Here is a 15,550-nt window from a genome sequence, read left to right on the forward strand (position 1 = left end):
GACAATTCACAATTATCCAGGAAATTGTGTAACAAGAATTTCACACACATTAGCATCTGAACTGTTTCCAAACATGAAACCCTGTGCACTGCCACAGTGTGTAAACTGTGTGGAGGCACACGTGTAGTGCAGCTCTGACTGCAGCTGCCATTGTGAGGGCTGGCGTGTACGTGGCGCGGCCATTGGCTGCCCCTGCAGAAGGGGGTCTGCGCATGCGCGGCGCTCAAGCTCCCGAGCGCTCCCGGCTGTGTTGGGCTTTACAGTAGAGCACCTCGCCAGCACTTAAAGTAGTCCTTACTATTACACAGCGGCTACAAACACCACCGAGTAAACATGAGCTACAGCACCGAAGAAAGAGGAAACCCCAACACACTGACTTACAGGTTGTTTTTCAGTAAGTAACGCTTGTCAATTCATAAGTGTAAGTGATGAGGAGCCACTAGTCTAGTCGAGGCTGCTGACACCATTCATTGAAAGCAGGCCCGCGCTTCCCACATGTACACCCATGCAGCTTGAGCCGCTTATTCAGTTTTATACACCTGTTTTTGCTGCTTAGTTTCTTATTTATCATTCAACATGTATTTATTTTCCGGAGAAGCGACTCGGTAACACCCATTTACTAATGCAAATGAAGCCGGTGTCTGAATCAGTGCCACAGTGCGGGTCCGGCTGGAGACGGGTGTCCAGCTCAGCTACAGCACCGATTCTGCGCAGTTGTATTTAGTCCATGTTCTTGTATAGCCTCAAACAATATATTTGCTTTGGTTCTTGCTTGTGTTGGTTAATAGTTAACGTGCATGGACCGTATTTTTAGTCTCTTCTTATAAAATGGCTTTTACTTTCTCTTTTCATTTAACGCAGTATCTTACCATGGATCATGTAATTATATGAACCACAGTGGCCGATTTGAAAAGAATTCATATTGAGAAGTCACAAGCCATAGTGATGATGATAAGTCCAATCATATTTGTTCATTTCATTATCTATATCGGCTGATAACACACATGACCGTATTTTGCGTCTTGGGGGAAATTAAATAGTTTTTCATAATCATATGGAGCATACATAAGTGGGACTGTTTTATTAACCTGTTTTTTAAATGTGAATTTCTTGTGAATGAGGACTACCCTGTTTAAAAAAGGCAAAAAGTAACTTTCTAAGGGCTGATTGTAAGGTATTACAGATCCCAGTATAGGTATATAGAAAATCCTATATGGTGAAAGTACCTCCTGACTTCTTTCCAACAGATCTTGCCATTGATTTATTTGATGTTTTGATTAAAACCTCAAATTAAATATTTTTCTGTACTTTTAAGTATTCTACCTTTTTGTCAAGTAATTCTTTCACTAGTGTTTTAAGTTTTTGCAACTGTGTGAACCTTTTAACCATCTTTTTTTTCCCTACAGAAAATTCAGAAGGCAAGTACATCTCACCTTTCCATGATATACCAATCTATGCAGATGAAGCTCAGGTACATCTTTGATTTACATAATTTTTTTATTTATAAGTTACCTCAGGTGCTTAAACTAAAGTGAATTATATTTGCAGTGTTTGAGTTGTCTCTAATAGAGTCAGTACTGTTTAGGCTGCAACAGATAAACTTCAGATTCCAGGATTTAATAACAATTTATTGATGATCCTATCATAATAAACAGTGCAATCATAGTTGTTATGTGTGGTGTTGAAAGGCCATAGTCTGTTCTTACTGCTCTGATTAAAGGCCTTCCCCGTATCTGTTTTATGACGTTTTTCTTAGGCGTGCCTTACTGTAGCTTATCTGGAATGTGACCCGTCCTGCACGTTTTGTTTAATTGCTGAAGTGGATCACTTTAGATTTCCAGGGGCAGAGAGCCAGCACTTATTTTCTTCAGCATCACTAACAGGTGCGTCTGACAGTAGTGTCACGCAGCACCACAGCTTTCAGTACTGTCAGATAAGCAAAAGAAAGACTGATACAACAGGCTTAAGTTTCATAAACCTTGATGGCAATGTTGTCAGTTAATGTATGACGCATCGAATGTCCAGTTGTAAGGCAATCATTGTATACCTATACATTTATAAGCAAAATGGCTCAAGAACGGTGGTGAGATGTTATTCTTTGATTGGTTGTTCTTCCATTGCTTTGAAGACCAGTGCTGTGTCTAAAATTACCATAATTGAAATGTATTGTGAAGTAGTTTATTTTTAGTTTATTTATCACCTGGCAACCACTGCAGTGCTTATTCCTCTTTGGCACCCTGATCTTTTCCCTCGTGTTTTGTTATGTAAAAAAGACACTAATCTTTAAAGAGGATCGCAATTCCGAAATAGCAGCAGTATTCTTGTCTTCATGTCAGAGTTTAAAAAGAAAATCTTGCTAAGGAACAATCAACTTAAAATGTTACAATATTGATTTTGTTAAACTATTATACGTATTATAATTGTAATCAAATCAAACTTTACATTTGAATAAAAACAATACATTTTTGTTATGGTTAGTTATATTTAGTTTGTGTCTACAGCTGCAATGACAGTTACTAATACTTCCCTGTTTTCACATGTTAGGACATTTTTTATTTCATCATAGTTTAAAACCATTGCATCAACCATTAGGAACACTGATATTTCAAAGTATTTCTTTGAGTAATATACAAGAAAATATACATATTACAGATGTAAATTTGTACACAATTTGTTGAAACAATTTTAAGAACTTCTGAAATACAGCTCTGGAAAACATTGAGACCACTGCACAAGTATCAGTTTCTCTGGTTTTACTATTTATAGGTATATTTGGGTAAAATGAACATTCTTGTTTTATTCTATAAACTACTGACAACATTCCTCCCAAATTCCAAATACAAATATGAATGGAATGGAATGACTGCCATACATGTAGAGATGCTGATTTAAGACAAAAATGCAGTGGTCTGTTAATTTTTTCCAGAGCTGTATATTTATCATCATTATCATTAAGTGTCATCACCTGATTATAAAACCATAAAACAATAAGGAAATGTGTGTTAAAAAAGTTTACAAGGAGTTATTGGAATTCCGTACAACCAATACATTTTCCTGGATTCACTGTTGGTTCATTCCAGGAAAGCTTTTGGAAGAATAACATGTTTGAAATCGAACACAAATTAAAAGTACTTTCTAAAACTGCATTCAAATTATGAATCAGTGTTAGTCAGCACTGCACACCTTTTCTGGACATTTATTCAGTCTTGACAATATAGTGAATTAAGACATTGAATTTCCACCTACACATCAAAGACCTTGGTTTCATGTAAGAGTGAACTTATTGATTATATAACTGCGAGGTTGTGACACTTTGAAAAGTCTGTTTTGTGACTACCGCTTTCGGTAAAAGGCCTTTTGTCTGCTACGGGAAATATTATAGGCTATTATATTTTTTTAAAGTTAAATACATTTATAAGATTTGTTTTACCTATTAATTTCACAATAATACATCTGGAGGTGCAGAAATTTGTATATTCCCAACATTTATCTGTGAGCTTTATACTAATTATGAATCTGAAGCAGATTCCTAACCTAACACTGAAGGTTAACTTAACGCTTCTTTTTATATACACTTCTAATTAAACAGCATCTGTATTTATGACTGCTTTTGCGTAGGTCATGTCTGTATAATTCAAGAAATTGACATTGATGTCTGAATTAGAAAGGAAAAGAGAAACCGGGGGAATCTTGTTACAAAATAATTTGAATGCTTTTCATACTATTCAGATAATTTAATAATTAATCATTATTTCCTTTAATTTAAGTATTATCCAAAGATGCCGTTATTTTGTCAGTAAAACTTCAGCAAACACTGTATTATATATAGTATATAATATTTAGTGTTTTGTAGTATATATAATCTATAAATGTTTTTCAATTCAGTTATTTCCCAGGAAGTGTTATTAAATGTAAATATTTTAAGAATATCCTTTGTGTTTTCTCAGAATATCTTCCATGCGGTTATTGAAGTACCTAGATGGACAAATGCAAAGATGGAGGTATGGTTTTATTGTTCACTCTTTTGGATGGTTTTGTTCTTTTATGCACTGGATGTCTTGAACACAGTGCGCGTGGGGCAAAGCTCATGGTGACTAAGCAGTTAATTGGATCAATTTACACAACATATTTGAGGAGGCAGGGGAAGTACTGGATTTTGCAGGGGTGTGAGGAGTTGGTGTTAAAGCACAATTGAGAGGGATGTTGACACAGAAGTGAGATAACAGGCACGGTTAGAGTAAGTTGATTAACATAAGGTTGATGGATTACCTTTATAGTTAGTATTCTTAAAATTAGGTTAAGGAGCAACAGTTAACCAAGTGAAGCATGCAGCGTTGAGGTATATCCCTATAAAGAAGCCGTTCATGCTTTAGGTTTCATAATACAAAGCAAAGACTTTACAACTACACAAGCACAACCTGACTCTTATACACTCTGCACAATTCGCAGATGGGTCAGAGTTTTGATTTGTTCTAGACCCACCTCTCTCTCTAATGGCATCTCCTCTAAATCGGAGAAGACCACAAATTCATTAAAATGGTGTTCATCAGCCCACATGGATTCTTCTTGTGGTGATCCATAAAGATAAAGACCTCAGTATATTGCTATTGTGAGTATTCAAGCAAAATTGGTATCTGGGCAATAGAGACTAAAGCCAGCAGAACCATTCTGGCATTAATCATCCCCCCCAGGACAGTTTCCTTTTGACCATTATTTTTAAAGACTGGCCCCCAAACACTGTTGAGAGGGAGGCTTAGTTTAATTCTCAGATGGAGGGGGGAAAAAAACACAGCATAACACGTCTTTCGGCATTTCATATTATTCTCCCTGCATGGCTTCCGTTTGTACTTCGCAGTCATAATGGTTAGGAAATGTTCCCAGGGAGACTCAATAATGTCTGTCATCCTCTCCCCGTACAGTTCTTAAGACTACTCTGTACTCTGTAAGTGTATTTATTGTATTGAACTCGGACTAATGGAAAGAGTCCTACTATACTGTTCTTTTAAGATGCATTGTATTTCAAAGAATAACCCTCCAGATTCTTTTTTTTCCTGATGTTCACATGTCCTGGTAATAGGGTTTATTCAGAGGACCAGAATGATCCAGTTTCATCTTTCAGGTTTCTTGAATAGCTTTGACAGGGTTTTCTGTAGACCCAAGAGGCCATTTAATTTGTGTCCAAGGTAAACCAGAACCCTGAAATCTGTATCTGAGAGAGGTGTTTATAAATGAGTATATAATTTTAAATGTAGTTTTGAGATTAATTGATAATTGTTTAAATTCAAATGTATACATTGTTCTATATAGTCCGTAAGATGCATGTCACCATTGTCCAATATATTCCAGATTGCCACAAAAGATCCACTGAATCCTATCAAACAAGATGTGAAAAAAGGCAACTTGCGTTACGTTGCAAACGTATTTCCCCATAAAGGCTATATCTGGAACTACGGAGCGATTCCACAGGCAAGTTATGCTAACAATTGGTGGAATCCTTTCCGTAACATTTTCAATTTGACAAATGCAAAGCTAATTATTTTTTTAACAGAACAGAATAAATGTTAGGATATATTTGTCTATTTATTTACATTCACATGTTGTAATGATATAAAATGTTTGAAACTTGCAGTTGATAAATGACTTCATTATTTTTAAAGGTTAAAATAATTGAACAATTTGATATCTGGTCACCTTTTGCTCCAGTTGTTTAGGTATGATGTTATCTTAACGTTATATTTCTACTCTGATAGACATGGGAAGACCCAGGCCATAAAGATGACGACACTGGCTGCTGTGGGGATAATGATCCAATCGATGTTTGTGAAATAGGCAGCAAGGTATTTCATGGCATACTAAATGTTTTGGAATTTATAAAGTAATATTACCAAATCAGTTAGAAGTGTAAGGTTAAAGTTTCTTCATCTGCAAAGAACCTATTTAGATAAGTCATTCTGACCATCATTTTGAAATAGGTTATTTTTTAATGTATTTATTATAACTCTTGTTGATTTTATAGTTTTCCAAATTAATTTTCACTTACTTTCACTTCACTTTTGTTCAGCAATGACTGTATAGGCCTGTACAGGTTCAAATTGTTAATTTTCTTCAACCCTTTAGGTGTGCGCGAGAGGAGAAGTCATTAAAGTGAAGGTGTTGGGTACTCTGGCTTTGATCGATGAAGGAGAAACAGACTGGAAAGTCATTGTGATCAATGTTGAAGACCCTGAAGCAAAGGATTTGAACAGTATGAGATATATTAATTTAATAACAGAACAGTTTTTTAGAATTCAGTAATATGTTTTAGGAATTGAATTGAGTTTAAAAAAACATTTCCAGTATGATACTTCATAATTACTTACGTGCATTTCTTACTCATTTATTTGTCATATATTGTGGTTGTAGTACAAGTTACTCCTTTGTGACTTGAATTGTCTTAGTCTGATACTATAGTGTCTTATTTTAGGGTTTTCTTTAATTACAAAAGTAAAAATATAATGTGTGTAATTCTGAGAAATAAAGGCCTTATCAGGGACTGTTTTAAACAACATTTCACTTTTAGATATTGAAGATGTCAGAAGACTGAAACCAGGCTACTTAGAAGCTACAGTAGATTGGTTTCGGAGATACAAAGTGCCAGACGGCAAACCTGAAAACCAGTTTGCATTCAATGCGGAGTTCAAAGATAAGGTATTTTACCTTTCTATATTGCTTTTTCAGAATCACACCAGGGACCAAGTTATTTTGAAGAAGAGATGACAAGTGTGTTAAAAATGTAATAAACCTTAATCTATGTTGACCTCTTTTGAACTGACTCTTATATTTTGAATATCCCTAACATCATATCTTACCGTCTAATGCAAATGAGACCTAAACTAATAGGCTTATTTTTTAGTGGAAGACTGTGTTTAGTTCAGGGTATACAAAGGGTCAACGCAGCAACAATTTGCATTGCCGTTTCCATTGTGCTGTATATTACCGTTAGGGTTTTAAAGGTGTTAAAGCCTAATATGTTTGTTTTATGTTTCCAGCGAAACACCTCAGGCAAACCCCCCCCCCCATTTCTTTCATGTTTTATCAATAAAATATTGTATGTTTTTGCAGGACTTTGCTATTGAGACAATAAAGAGCACTCATACATTTTGGAAGGATCTTGTGTCTAAAACCAATGATGGGGGACTGAACTGGTGAGTAATTAAAGGTTATTTTAAGGTTATTACACAAAGTCCATGTTCACTAAAATATCCACTTGATATATATATGGGGAGTCTGCCCAAAACAATAATTCAGCTATTGTAATGTTTTTTCTTAATGTACAGAGCATTGCCACTTATTTCCTCCAGTAATATTCTTCCAAGACTTCCACATGCAATATATATATATATTTCTCTCCAACCAACAGGAGCTTGTTTACACTTAAGTATGAGAAGGTTTGTGTTTTTTCATTTGAAGAAATTATTTTTCATTTACATTTTTTCACCCCAACAGCACCAACACTTGTGTCTCAGACAGTCCGTCCTGCTGCTCTAAGGAAAAGGCTCAGGCAATTGTTGATGCTGTAAGTTGTCTTATGCTTTCAGAGTATTTTTGTCTGCCTTTGTCTAGAAAACAATATGTGCGAATGACTCACTTTTCTGATGTTGAAGGGTTATATAATTGTCTGGGTTTGTTAAATTGCAGTTCGGGGACAATTGTATAATCAGGCTTTATTTATTCATTTGCAGTGTATGTGTAATAGTCACTTATATCTACATTTGTATATGAAAGGAATCTTGATTAAATTAGTCACACTGCATAATAATTGAATAAATGTTAGGGTTCTAAATAACTGCCTTTTAACTAGGAAACCTTACTTATTTTTAACTTATGTATGTCATTTTATGTATCGGTAAGTTATCTGTACATTAACTTCTTTATTTTCATAATATTATAGACGTGTCCTTGTGGGAGTGCCGATCCTCTTCCTTCTTCAGGTGTGTACAAGTAAACATAGCTACAATTTCTTATTAAAGGTTTTTATGTTCTTTGTTGCGCTTTCTGTGATTTATCAGGATAGTCATAAAATACATTTTTGGAATGGTTGATTACTCATTTAATGTCAGTTATTCCATTTGAACGTATATTTTGGTGACATGATATGCCGTAGTTTTAGATTTTGTTGGGGCATTGCATGTACTCTTAATCCCAGCTGCCACTGCACATAATCGAATGTCTAATTTGCACTTGTTGCATTGATGCAGAAGTATTTCAAAATGCATTATAAAGCTCTAAATCTGTGTTTTCTCCTTTACAGTGGACAAGTGGTACTATTTTGAGAAAAACTAACCCAACATGGATTTCCTGAGGGATGGACCAGAATAGAAGCTCATCTGTATAGAAAGTGTGCTTGAAAGTATGCAGAGATGTTAGGTTTTAGACAATTAAAAAGGCAAGTGCTAAAAAATCTTAATTATCAGAATACAAGATAAATACGTTTACAGTTACCACAGGAAGGTTGTTTTTTTAAACTTTATTTATCAAAGCCTTCAGTTAAAGATGATGCTGTGCTCATGCATAAAACTGTCAGTTTAAACTCAACTTGTAAAACTCAGGTGCTGTAAGCAAGTGTATCACAGTGGTTTGCTGTAATAAAAGCTTTCCGTTAACTAAAGCATGCGTCTCCCTATTTTCTTGAATATTACAGCAGTTCCATAGTAAACAAAATAGGACACACCTTCGAAGACTTCTGTGTCTTTGGCTGTAAACATTTGACAGCAGGAGCATGTTGAAGAGGCTCGCTTCATTCAGACACATCAAGCAGAGCTAGTATGACTGAGTAGTGCCTGATTGAGTCTATAGCTATAGAGAAAGATACAGGTTTCTCTCCCTTGCTAGCTATAAAAGGAGAATCACGATACAGAAAGAGGGTGATGACACCAAAGGTTAGTTTTTAAATTTGCATGTTTCATCGGCTTATCAACATCACTTCACATTGGAGAAAAGATTAATATGGGGCAAAGATTATTTGATCGTGTTCATAGGAGCAACAAGACGGAAACCTGAAGAAGGCATAGGAGCATATGCGTATGTGCAGTGTTGAGGAATGTCTCCCAAATATTAAGTGCTACTGTATCAAATGACTTTTTCAGTATCTTTAAAGCCTTCAGTTACTTCTATTTCAAGGTAGTTTTGATGGCCTTTTTGTTCTTGCAACAGAAATATAATTGAACTATTTTGATTGGGTTTTATTCTGCCTTCTTTTTATTATTTTCTATTCCCGAAGGTGCAACTGTCCATGAGGTATTCAAAACTCTTCACTGCATAATTGCCTGCCATTCATAGCGTCACAAAGTCTTAATAAACTCCATATTATACAGTGCATTTCCGCCCATTAGGGGGTGAGCTTGTGCATGTATAGAATTGTGTGTTACTGTTTGTAAACCAATTAAGTATAACTATAGTTACCTTTCCTTTAAAATACTGTGACACAAAGAAGATCATATATTTTTGTGGACAAGTTTAAATTTTAAAGATCCTTTATAAAATGTAAATCTATAAGATTTTATTTGGTTTTAAATCCATTTCAATTTCTGTATGGCAAATATATTTGAGTGTTTGCTGCCCTCTAGTGTTACTCTAGTGTACTCCCCGGTTGCATAATTGGAACCAGAACAGTCAGAAAATACAATTGTACAAGTACTGTATTAGATTAAAATATATGTATTTCTATGCTTCAGTATGAACATAGTCTATAGGCCTACATATAGGTATATAAAATGTTTGCATCACGTAGTCGGAATAAGATATTTTCGTGATAAACATGACAAACATAGTTATAATGCACGTAGAGTATAAATCATAGGTATTAATCACGCAATAAACACACATTAAAACAATATAAAGTCTTGCCCCAAATCACGTGATTACCCGTGTGGCAGCAGAAGTGACGTCATGCTACGCTGCCCCGGAAGTGAATGGCAGTGCTACGCGGTTCCGGTGTCTCGTCGGTGGCTGGGAGTTTCGGACCTGAGAGGCAGAGAGCGAAACTGTTCGGTTTCGGACGGAGAGTGTTTTACAGAAAACAACACCCTGAGGTAACACAAGCCGGCGAATTAGGGATGATTTAGCACATGCTATGCCATGTCTTGAAGGTGTGTATTGAAGTATGTCCCAGTACAGCGTTAGGCCGGACCCGTACTTGTCTCGGTAACGCTGGTCCGGTTCTGATTCACCTGCCGGTTTGTTTTGGTTCAGCGAGCGGCCCGGATTGGTTTGGGGATCTCGATTAAGATCGTATACTTCCACCGTGAACACGAAAGGAGAAGCGTGTCGTCAGCTGTCAAGTCACACGCACTTTTCACCGACAAATGTGATGATTGTTCATTTTGTTTGAATGGTAGATACAATCTAAACCTACGTGGCTTAAGTGTGTAACCGTACACCGCGCAGGGAGTGAGGGCTGGGATGCCGTGACGTCCCGGGGTGGCTGTCAGTTTTCCGGTGTCAGCTGACAATGTTCCTGCCAGTTTTGCTCCCAATCGGGACTGTATGTCGAGAAGGACGTTTAAATAAGGGCTGTCCTATTGCAACACATATTGAAGCTGGACGTCTATTGCTCTTTGGCATATTCTCAGTGTAACTTTCCTTTCCTTTGTATTTAGGGACCTGTTTAACATGAACACATTCAATGCACGCAAATGAAATGCTTACTTACCATGAAACTATTGTTTTCTTTCAGGTAACACAGACCCAGAAATGTCATTTATATTTGATTGGATCTATAAAGGGTTTAGCAGCGTGCTACAATTTTTAGGTAATGTATGAAACATGTGTCAATAAGTGTAACCAAAAAGGCATGCTACTTCCCCCGAATAATGATTTAACATGTTTATAATACCGAAACTAAGATCAATATAGACACATCCCAGTGTTTTTTTAGGTGTGAAGTTTAAATGTATATATTATTAGCTCATTTTATATAGCAGCTCCCAAAATGTTTATTACATACATTCAGGATGAAGATCTCATTTAAATCAGCCTGTTGAACTCTTCACATTTTATTGTAATACATGTTTGTGTAATTATGTTGAGATATTAACTATTACTATTACTAGTCTACTTCTGATATTCTTTAAAATAACAAAGTATAGGATTCATGAAATTGTTTGTTTTCTTTCTAAGGTGTGTCTATAATATTATTTGTAAATTGTGTATTAGTCTTAATTTGGGTTTTAGTCCATTTCTTATTTTTTATTTGTATCCCACCCCCCCACCCCCCCCCCACCCCATATATATGTGGACAAATATATTTCTCTGTTAACAAGTATATTTTGACCCTTTACAGGTTTATACAAGAAATCCGGGAAGCTAGTTTTCCTTGGCTTAGATAATGCTGGAAAAACAACATTATTGCATATGCTTAAAGATGATAGACTTGGGCAACATGTGCCTACATTGCATCCAAGTAAGTGGTTCTTAATTTTGTTTTTAACATTACTTTGGCACAGAAAACGAATCATTTATATTAAAATGGCATGTCCCAATTGGAGACGCATTAATTGAATGTACATGGCAAGTTGTATGGTTGTGCAGGGAATAATGATTATAATTGAATGCTTTGCAGTGATTTAATACAGTAATATACAAAACTATGTTTTTAATATATTGTTTTAATAGCCTCTGAAGAGTTGACGATTGCAGGAATGACTTTCACCACATTTGATCTTGGTGGGCATGCGCAAGGTAAGAATTTAAATACAAAAGCTAATCTAAACAATTAATTGTATTTATTGCACTGAGTAAGATGATCAACAAACAACACAGAGATGTATATTTTTAATTAGGTGAACGTTTCAACAACAAATTAGCTGAAAAGGCTTCTGTTATTATCCAGGAAAACGGGTCAGATCCCTTTAATGCCATTCATTTAATTTCAAGTCCAACATATATTGTGGCATGTCAATGTAGTTCATTAAGGCATAATTTTTTCTTATTCCCTTTATACAGCAAGAAGGGTTTGGAAGAACTACCTCCCAGCTATAAATGGAATTGTCTTTCTAGTGGACTGTGCAGATCATTCTCGCCTTCAGGAGTCTAAAATAGAGCTGGATGTAAGTGAACATACATACATGATAGCTATGATGTCAACCCCTTTTAAAAATAAACTGGATAAAGTAAACGATGTTCCCCGAATTATTTTAATAATATTTTGACAATTAATTCTCAAAAATATGGTAAATGGAAGTTAATTTATTTTTCAACATAAAACACTGATTTTCTTTTTTTCGGTCTCTAAGTTAGATAAAATCTAATTTAGTATTATAAAAGTAGAAATACTCATTGATTGTATATGATGGATTGCATTTAAAATCTATTATACCTTGAAATATTAAAAGAAGATTCTCTACCTGAAAATAATAGTTTACAGAAAAATATTTTTAGAGAAACGAGGATTTAAATATCAAATAATTTTGTTAACCTGCAGGCACTGTTGACGGATGAGACGATCTCAAATGTGCCAGTCCTCATTTTGGGCAATAAGATTGACCGTTCAGAAGCTGTCAGTGAAGAGAAATTGCGAGAAATGTTTGGTCTTTATGGGCAGACAACAGGAAAGGTAACGACTTTGACCCTCAGTGCTGTCTGTACCTAGACTGTGTTATGTTTCTTGTGTTATGTTTGACAGTGTAAAATCCTGGAGTATAATTGTCAGAGTTAAAGGGATTGTGTTTTTGGTTCAACAGTATTTAGGTGAAAGTTAACTCTGAGTTTACCATTGGGTTTAATATGTTCTCTTGTCTTTTGTGTCCTCAGGGCAATGTGTCATTAAAGGAATTGAATGCACGGCCTATGGAGGTGTTCATGTGCAGTGTGCTGAAGAAGCAGGGATATGGTGAAGGCTTTCGTTGGCTTTCTCAGTACATTGACTGATCTTGTCAAGACTGTGTTGTATCAGGCCGGACTGAGGTGGCTCCTTCTAACAGTTTTTGTACCAAGACATGGAAAACAAGGACTGGTATCTTAATGGAAAGTTGTTAACCTCTGATGTATTTACCTGGCTTCAAAGTACAACGTCTGATTGTCCAAATGGCTAATAGTTTAGGTGTTTACCACAATATGCTGAAATTTAAATGGTCTCAAACAGGACTCACAACCTATACTTTAGTACAGGTCTGATACTTAAAAATAAATAAACAAAGAAACAAACAAAAAACGGAATGTGCTCCACAAGGGTAAGGATAAAACAAAGCTTCCCATCCTAGCCATGGCCATGAACTTTTACATAGGCATTGCAAACAAAAGTTATTCTATGTAAGCCATTCACTCTCAAACAAGATACTGAAAATTCATGTCAACATTTCCTAAAATAAACCCCGATTTTTTTTTTTTAGAACATTTTTGTTTAGAGAACAAAATGCATAGTCCAGTTCAAGAAAAAATTTAAATGGAAAAAATAATAATCAAAAACGTTTTGGTTTTCGTAAGTATGGCAAGCACTGTTAAAATGTGTGTGATCAATTAGTGCAGTCAGTGGTTATAACTAAGTGAGCACACAAGAAAATATCGGATCCTTTTTATGGTTGAATTCGAAAGCACAAGATCTTAACAATAATCCCTAAGCTTACCACCGGGCAGTCACCTACTGACTATAACTGAAGTCATAATATAATAGAATCTCTTGAGCTGGGTTTATTTTTGGAATGCTGATTTGAATAATTGCAAAGAAGGGAAAAGAGTTATAAAATAGTGTTTTTGCCTGTGCTGCTATTGCCTTTTACATACTCAGCCAAAGACATGCAACTTAAAAAAATAATAATTCCTGAATCAAACAGTGTTTTCAGTATATGATATCATACTACAGTTTCTATAATAAGTTCAGCACAAGCAAAGAAATGGTGGAACATAACCCCTTGAACAGTTTGGACATTTGAAACTGGTTGTGGAAAAAAGTATTTTTCGGACAGCAATAAAGCGTGGAGAGCAGCAATAGCAAGTCCAGTTGAAAAAGAGGGTAAGATTGTTGTTTAAATGGATATGATCATGATAACTTTGGCACATGTCCCGTACTGAAAAACGACAGGTTTGATAGTCTCTTCTGTACAGTGGGCTTACTCACCGTGCAGATTTACTACTTCACAAATGTAATTGGCAGCAGAAATAATGGGTTAGTTTCAATATTACTAATCAAGGCACATCTTGCTTGTTTAAAACACATGTATTTTTTTTAATTATCTTTGGTTTGACATTTGTTTGTTTTTACTGAAAAATGTGGTATTGACTGACCAGTGTAGTATGGCCATCACTGGTTATCTTACTTTTATTATTAATATTATAATTTACACTAAGTTTACAAGCTTTAAAGTTGTATTTAACATTTAATGCTTTTAGGAACCTTTTTTTGCAGCATACTAAAGGTAACACTGAAACAATTTGCAGCATAATGATCTTCGGTGGGGGTTGAGGGAGGGGGGTTCTTGTATGTACTGTACATGTTAATGTAGATAATGAAGTTTGTCTATATTGTCTACTGTTTGAATTATTGCATATAACTGATAAATATTCACTGAGTAAGAATTAGAGGTGCAGAAGGTATTTTTTGAATATTAACTACTAGCAATCTCAGTATTGCTACCAGTAGAATATGAGAGTACTTATATTGCACCACAGCATAGCTTCCGGAGTTCAATCTTTGTATGTGCACTTCATGTATCTATCATGCAGCAGTTACATTTTTAGCATAATTGTAAATAATGTAAAATTACTTGGGATACTACCCCCAATATTACAGTTAATCTGCTTCTGGAACTGTCTTATAAGTGCATCACTGAAGGAAAAGGATTCCGATTTTTATTGATAGTCATAGATCTTTGGGAAATCACCAGAACCTTCAAATAATCTGCTGTGCCAACTATTGTTATCTTTTTGGCATATTTTTATTGATAAGGATCATGTCTGGTCCTTGAAAAAACATACACTGTACCATGGAATGGGCATGTTCTTTATGCAATTAATTTCTAATGACCATACTCAGTGAGGGTGTTAAGATCTCTTTCCTACAGATCAGAATATCCCCTAAAATACCCCCCTTTTTTCATTGGGGTGGAGGATGGGGAACATTTTCCTAATTTAATTTTTTGTTTGTGTCATTTCAGAATATAATTAAAAATAAATATTGTACAAAGTTGTTTTGTCCTTTGCAAGATGTGTATGCCTTTTATGTTCGCACACATTTAAATTAATAGTACTAATTATTTTTAAATGTGCGTCCCCATTAAGTGGTTAAAGGAATTTAATCATAATCAGTTAATTATAATCTAGGTTAATTAAGTGTAAATAGAATCCTATTAAATTTAAGTATTTTATTTTTAGAATTATATTTATTTTTATATTCATGTCACATTCACATTTTTGTAGAAAAAATATGAATATCAAAACCAGTGCACACTCACAATGACTTTTGAGTTTGCGTCGTTTTGTGACTTTGTATTTGCAATTACACTATCAGTTATTCTTGAACAGCATAAAGCTTCTTACAATTTGGGGAGTTTTCATTTTAGCCTATCATAATCTGCCT

The 15,550-nt window shown here is 35.2% G+C and overlaps 2 protein-coding genes across 3 annotated transcripts; both read left to right on the forward strand.

The window, feature by feature from the left end:
* Positions 1-172: 172 nt before the first annotated feature.
* On the forward strand, positions 173-8,647 carry LOC136716166 (inorganic pyrophosphatase). The gene is made up of 11 exons (XM_066693667.1): positions 173-394; positions 1,407-1,471; positions 3,948-4,001; positions 5,347-5,466; positions 5,751-5,837; positions 6,118-6,244; positions 6,560-6,687; positions 7,102-7,184; positions 7,486-7,555; positions 7,931-7,970; positions 8,291-8,647. Exons 1-11 carry the CDS (start codon positions 334-336, stop codon positions 8,320-8,322), a joined length of 867 nt encoding a protein of 288 aa, XP_066549764.1. The 5' UTR covers positions 173-333; the 3' UTR covers positions 8,323-8,647.
* Positions 8,648-9,940: 1,293 nt separating this feature from the next.
* On the forward strand, positions 9,941-15,160 carry LOC136715707 (small COPII coat GTPase SAR1A). Of its 2 annotated transcripts, none has more exons than XM_066693070.1 (7): positions 9,941-10,070; positions 10,715-10,789; positions 11,321-11,440; positions 11,653-11,718; positions 11,983-12,086; positions 12,461-12,592; positions 12,790-15,160. In XM_066693070.1, the coding sequence occupies exons 2-7, from the start codon at positions 10,732-10,734 to the stop codon at positions 12,904-12,906; spliced, it is 597 nt and encodes a 198-aa protein (XP_066549167.1). In that variant the 5' UTR covers positions 9,941-10,070; positions 10,715-10,731; the 3' UTR covers positions 12,907-15,160. The 2 variants fall into 2 exon arrangements, with proteins under 2 accessions (XP_066549167.1, XP_066549166.1); XM_066693069.1 differs by lacking the exon at positions 9,941-10,070 and adding an exon at positions 10,097-10,127.
* Positions 15,161-15,550: the final 390 nt, after the last annotated feature.

This window comes from Amia ocellicauda, chromosome 20, assembly GCF_036373705.1.
Source record: "Amia ocellicauda isolate fAmiCal2 chromosome 20, fAmiCal2.hap1, whole genome shotgun sequence".
Lineage (NCBI taxonomy): Eukaryota > Metazoa > Chordata > Actinopteri > Amiiformes > Amiidae > Amia > Amia ocellicauda.

Excerpts from the sequence above, each read along its gene's own strand:
- LOC136716166 (XM_066693667.1), top strand. The coding sequence starts at position 334 with ATGAGCTACAGCACCGAAGAAAGAGGAAACCCCAACACACTGACTTAC. Across the intron at positions 7,556-7,930 it reads CTCAGGCAATTGTTGATGCT|ACGTGTCCTTGTGGGAGTGC; the intron begins GTAAGTTGTCTT and ends ATAATATTATAG. Across the intron at positions 7,971-8,290 it reads CGATCCTCTTCCTTCTTCAG|TGGACAAGTGGTACTATTTT; the intron begins GTGTGTACAAGT and ends TCTCCTTTACAG.
- LOC136715707 (XM_066693069.1), top strand. Across the intron at positions 11,719-11,982 it reads TCTTGGTGGGCATGCGCAAG|CAAGAAGGGTTTGGAAGAAC; the intron begins GTAAGAATTTAA and ends CCCTTTATACAG. Across the intron at positions 12,593-12,789 it reads ATGGGCAGACAACAGGAAAG|GGCAATGTGTCATTAAAGGA; the intron begins GTAACGACTTTG and ends TTGTGTCCTCAG.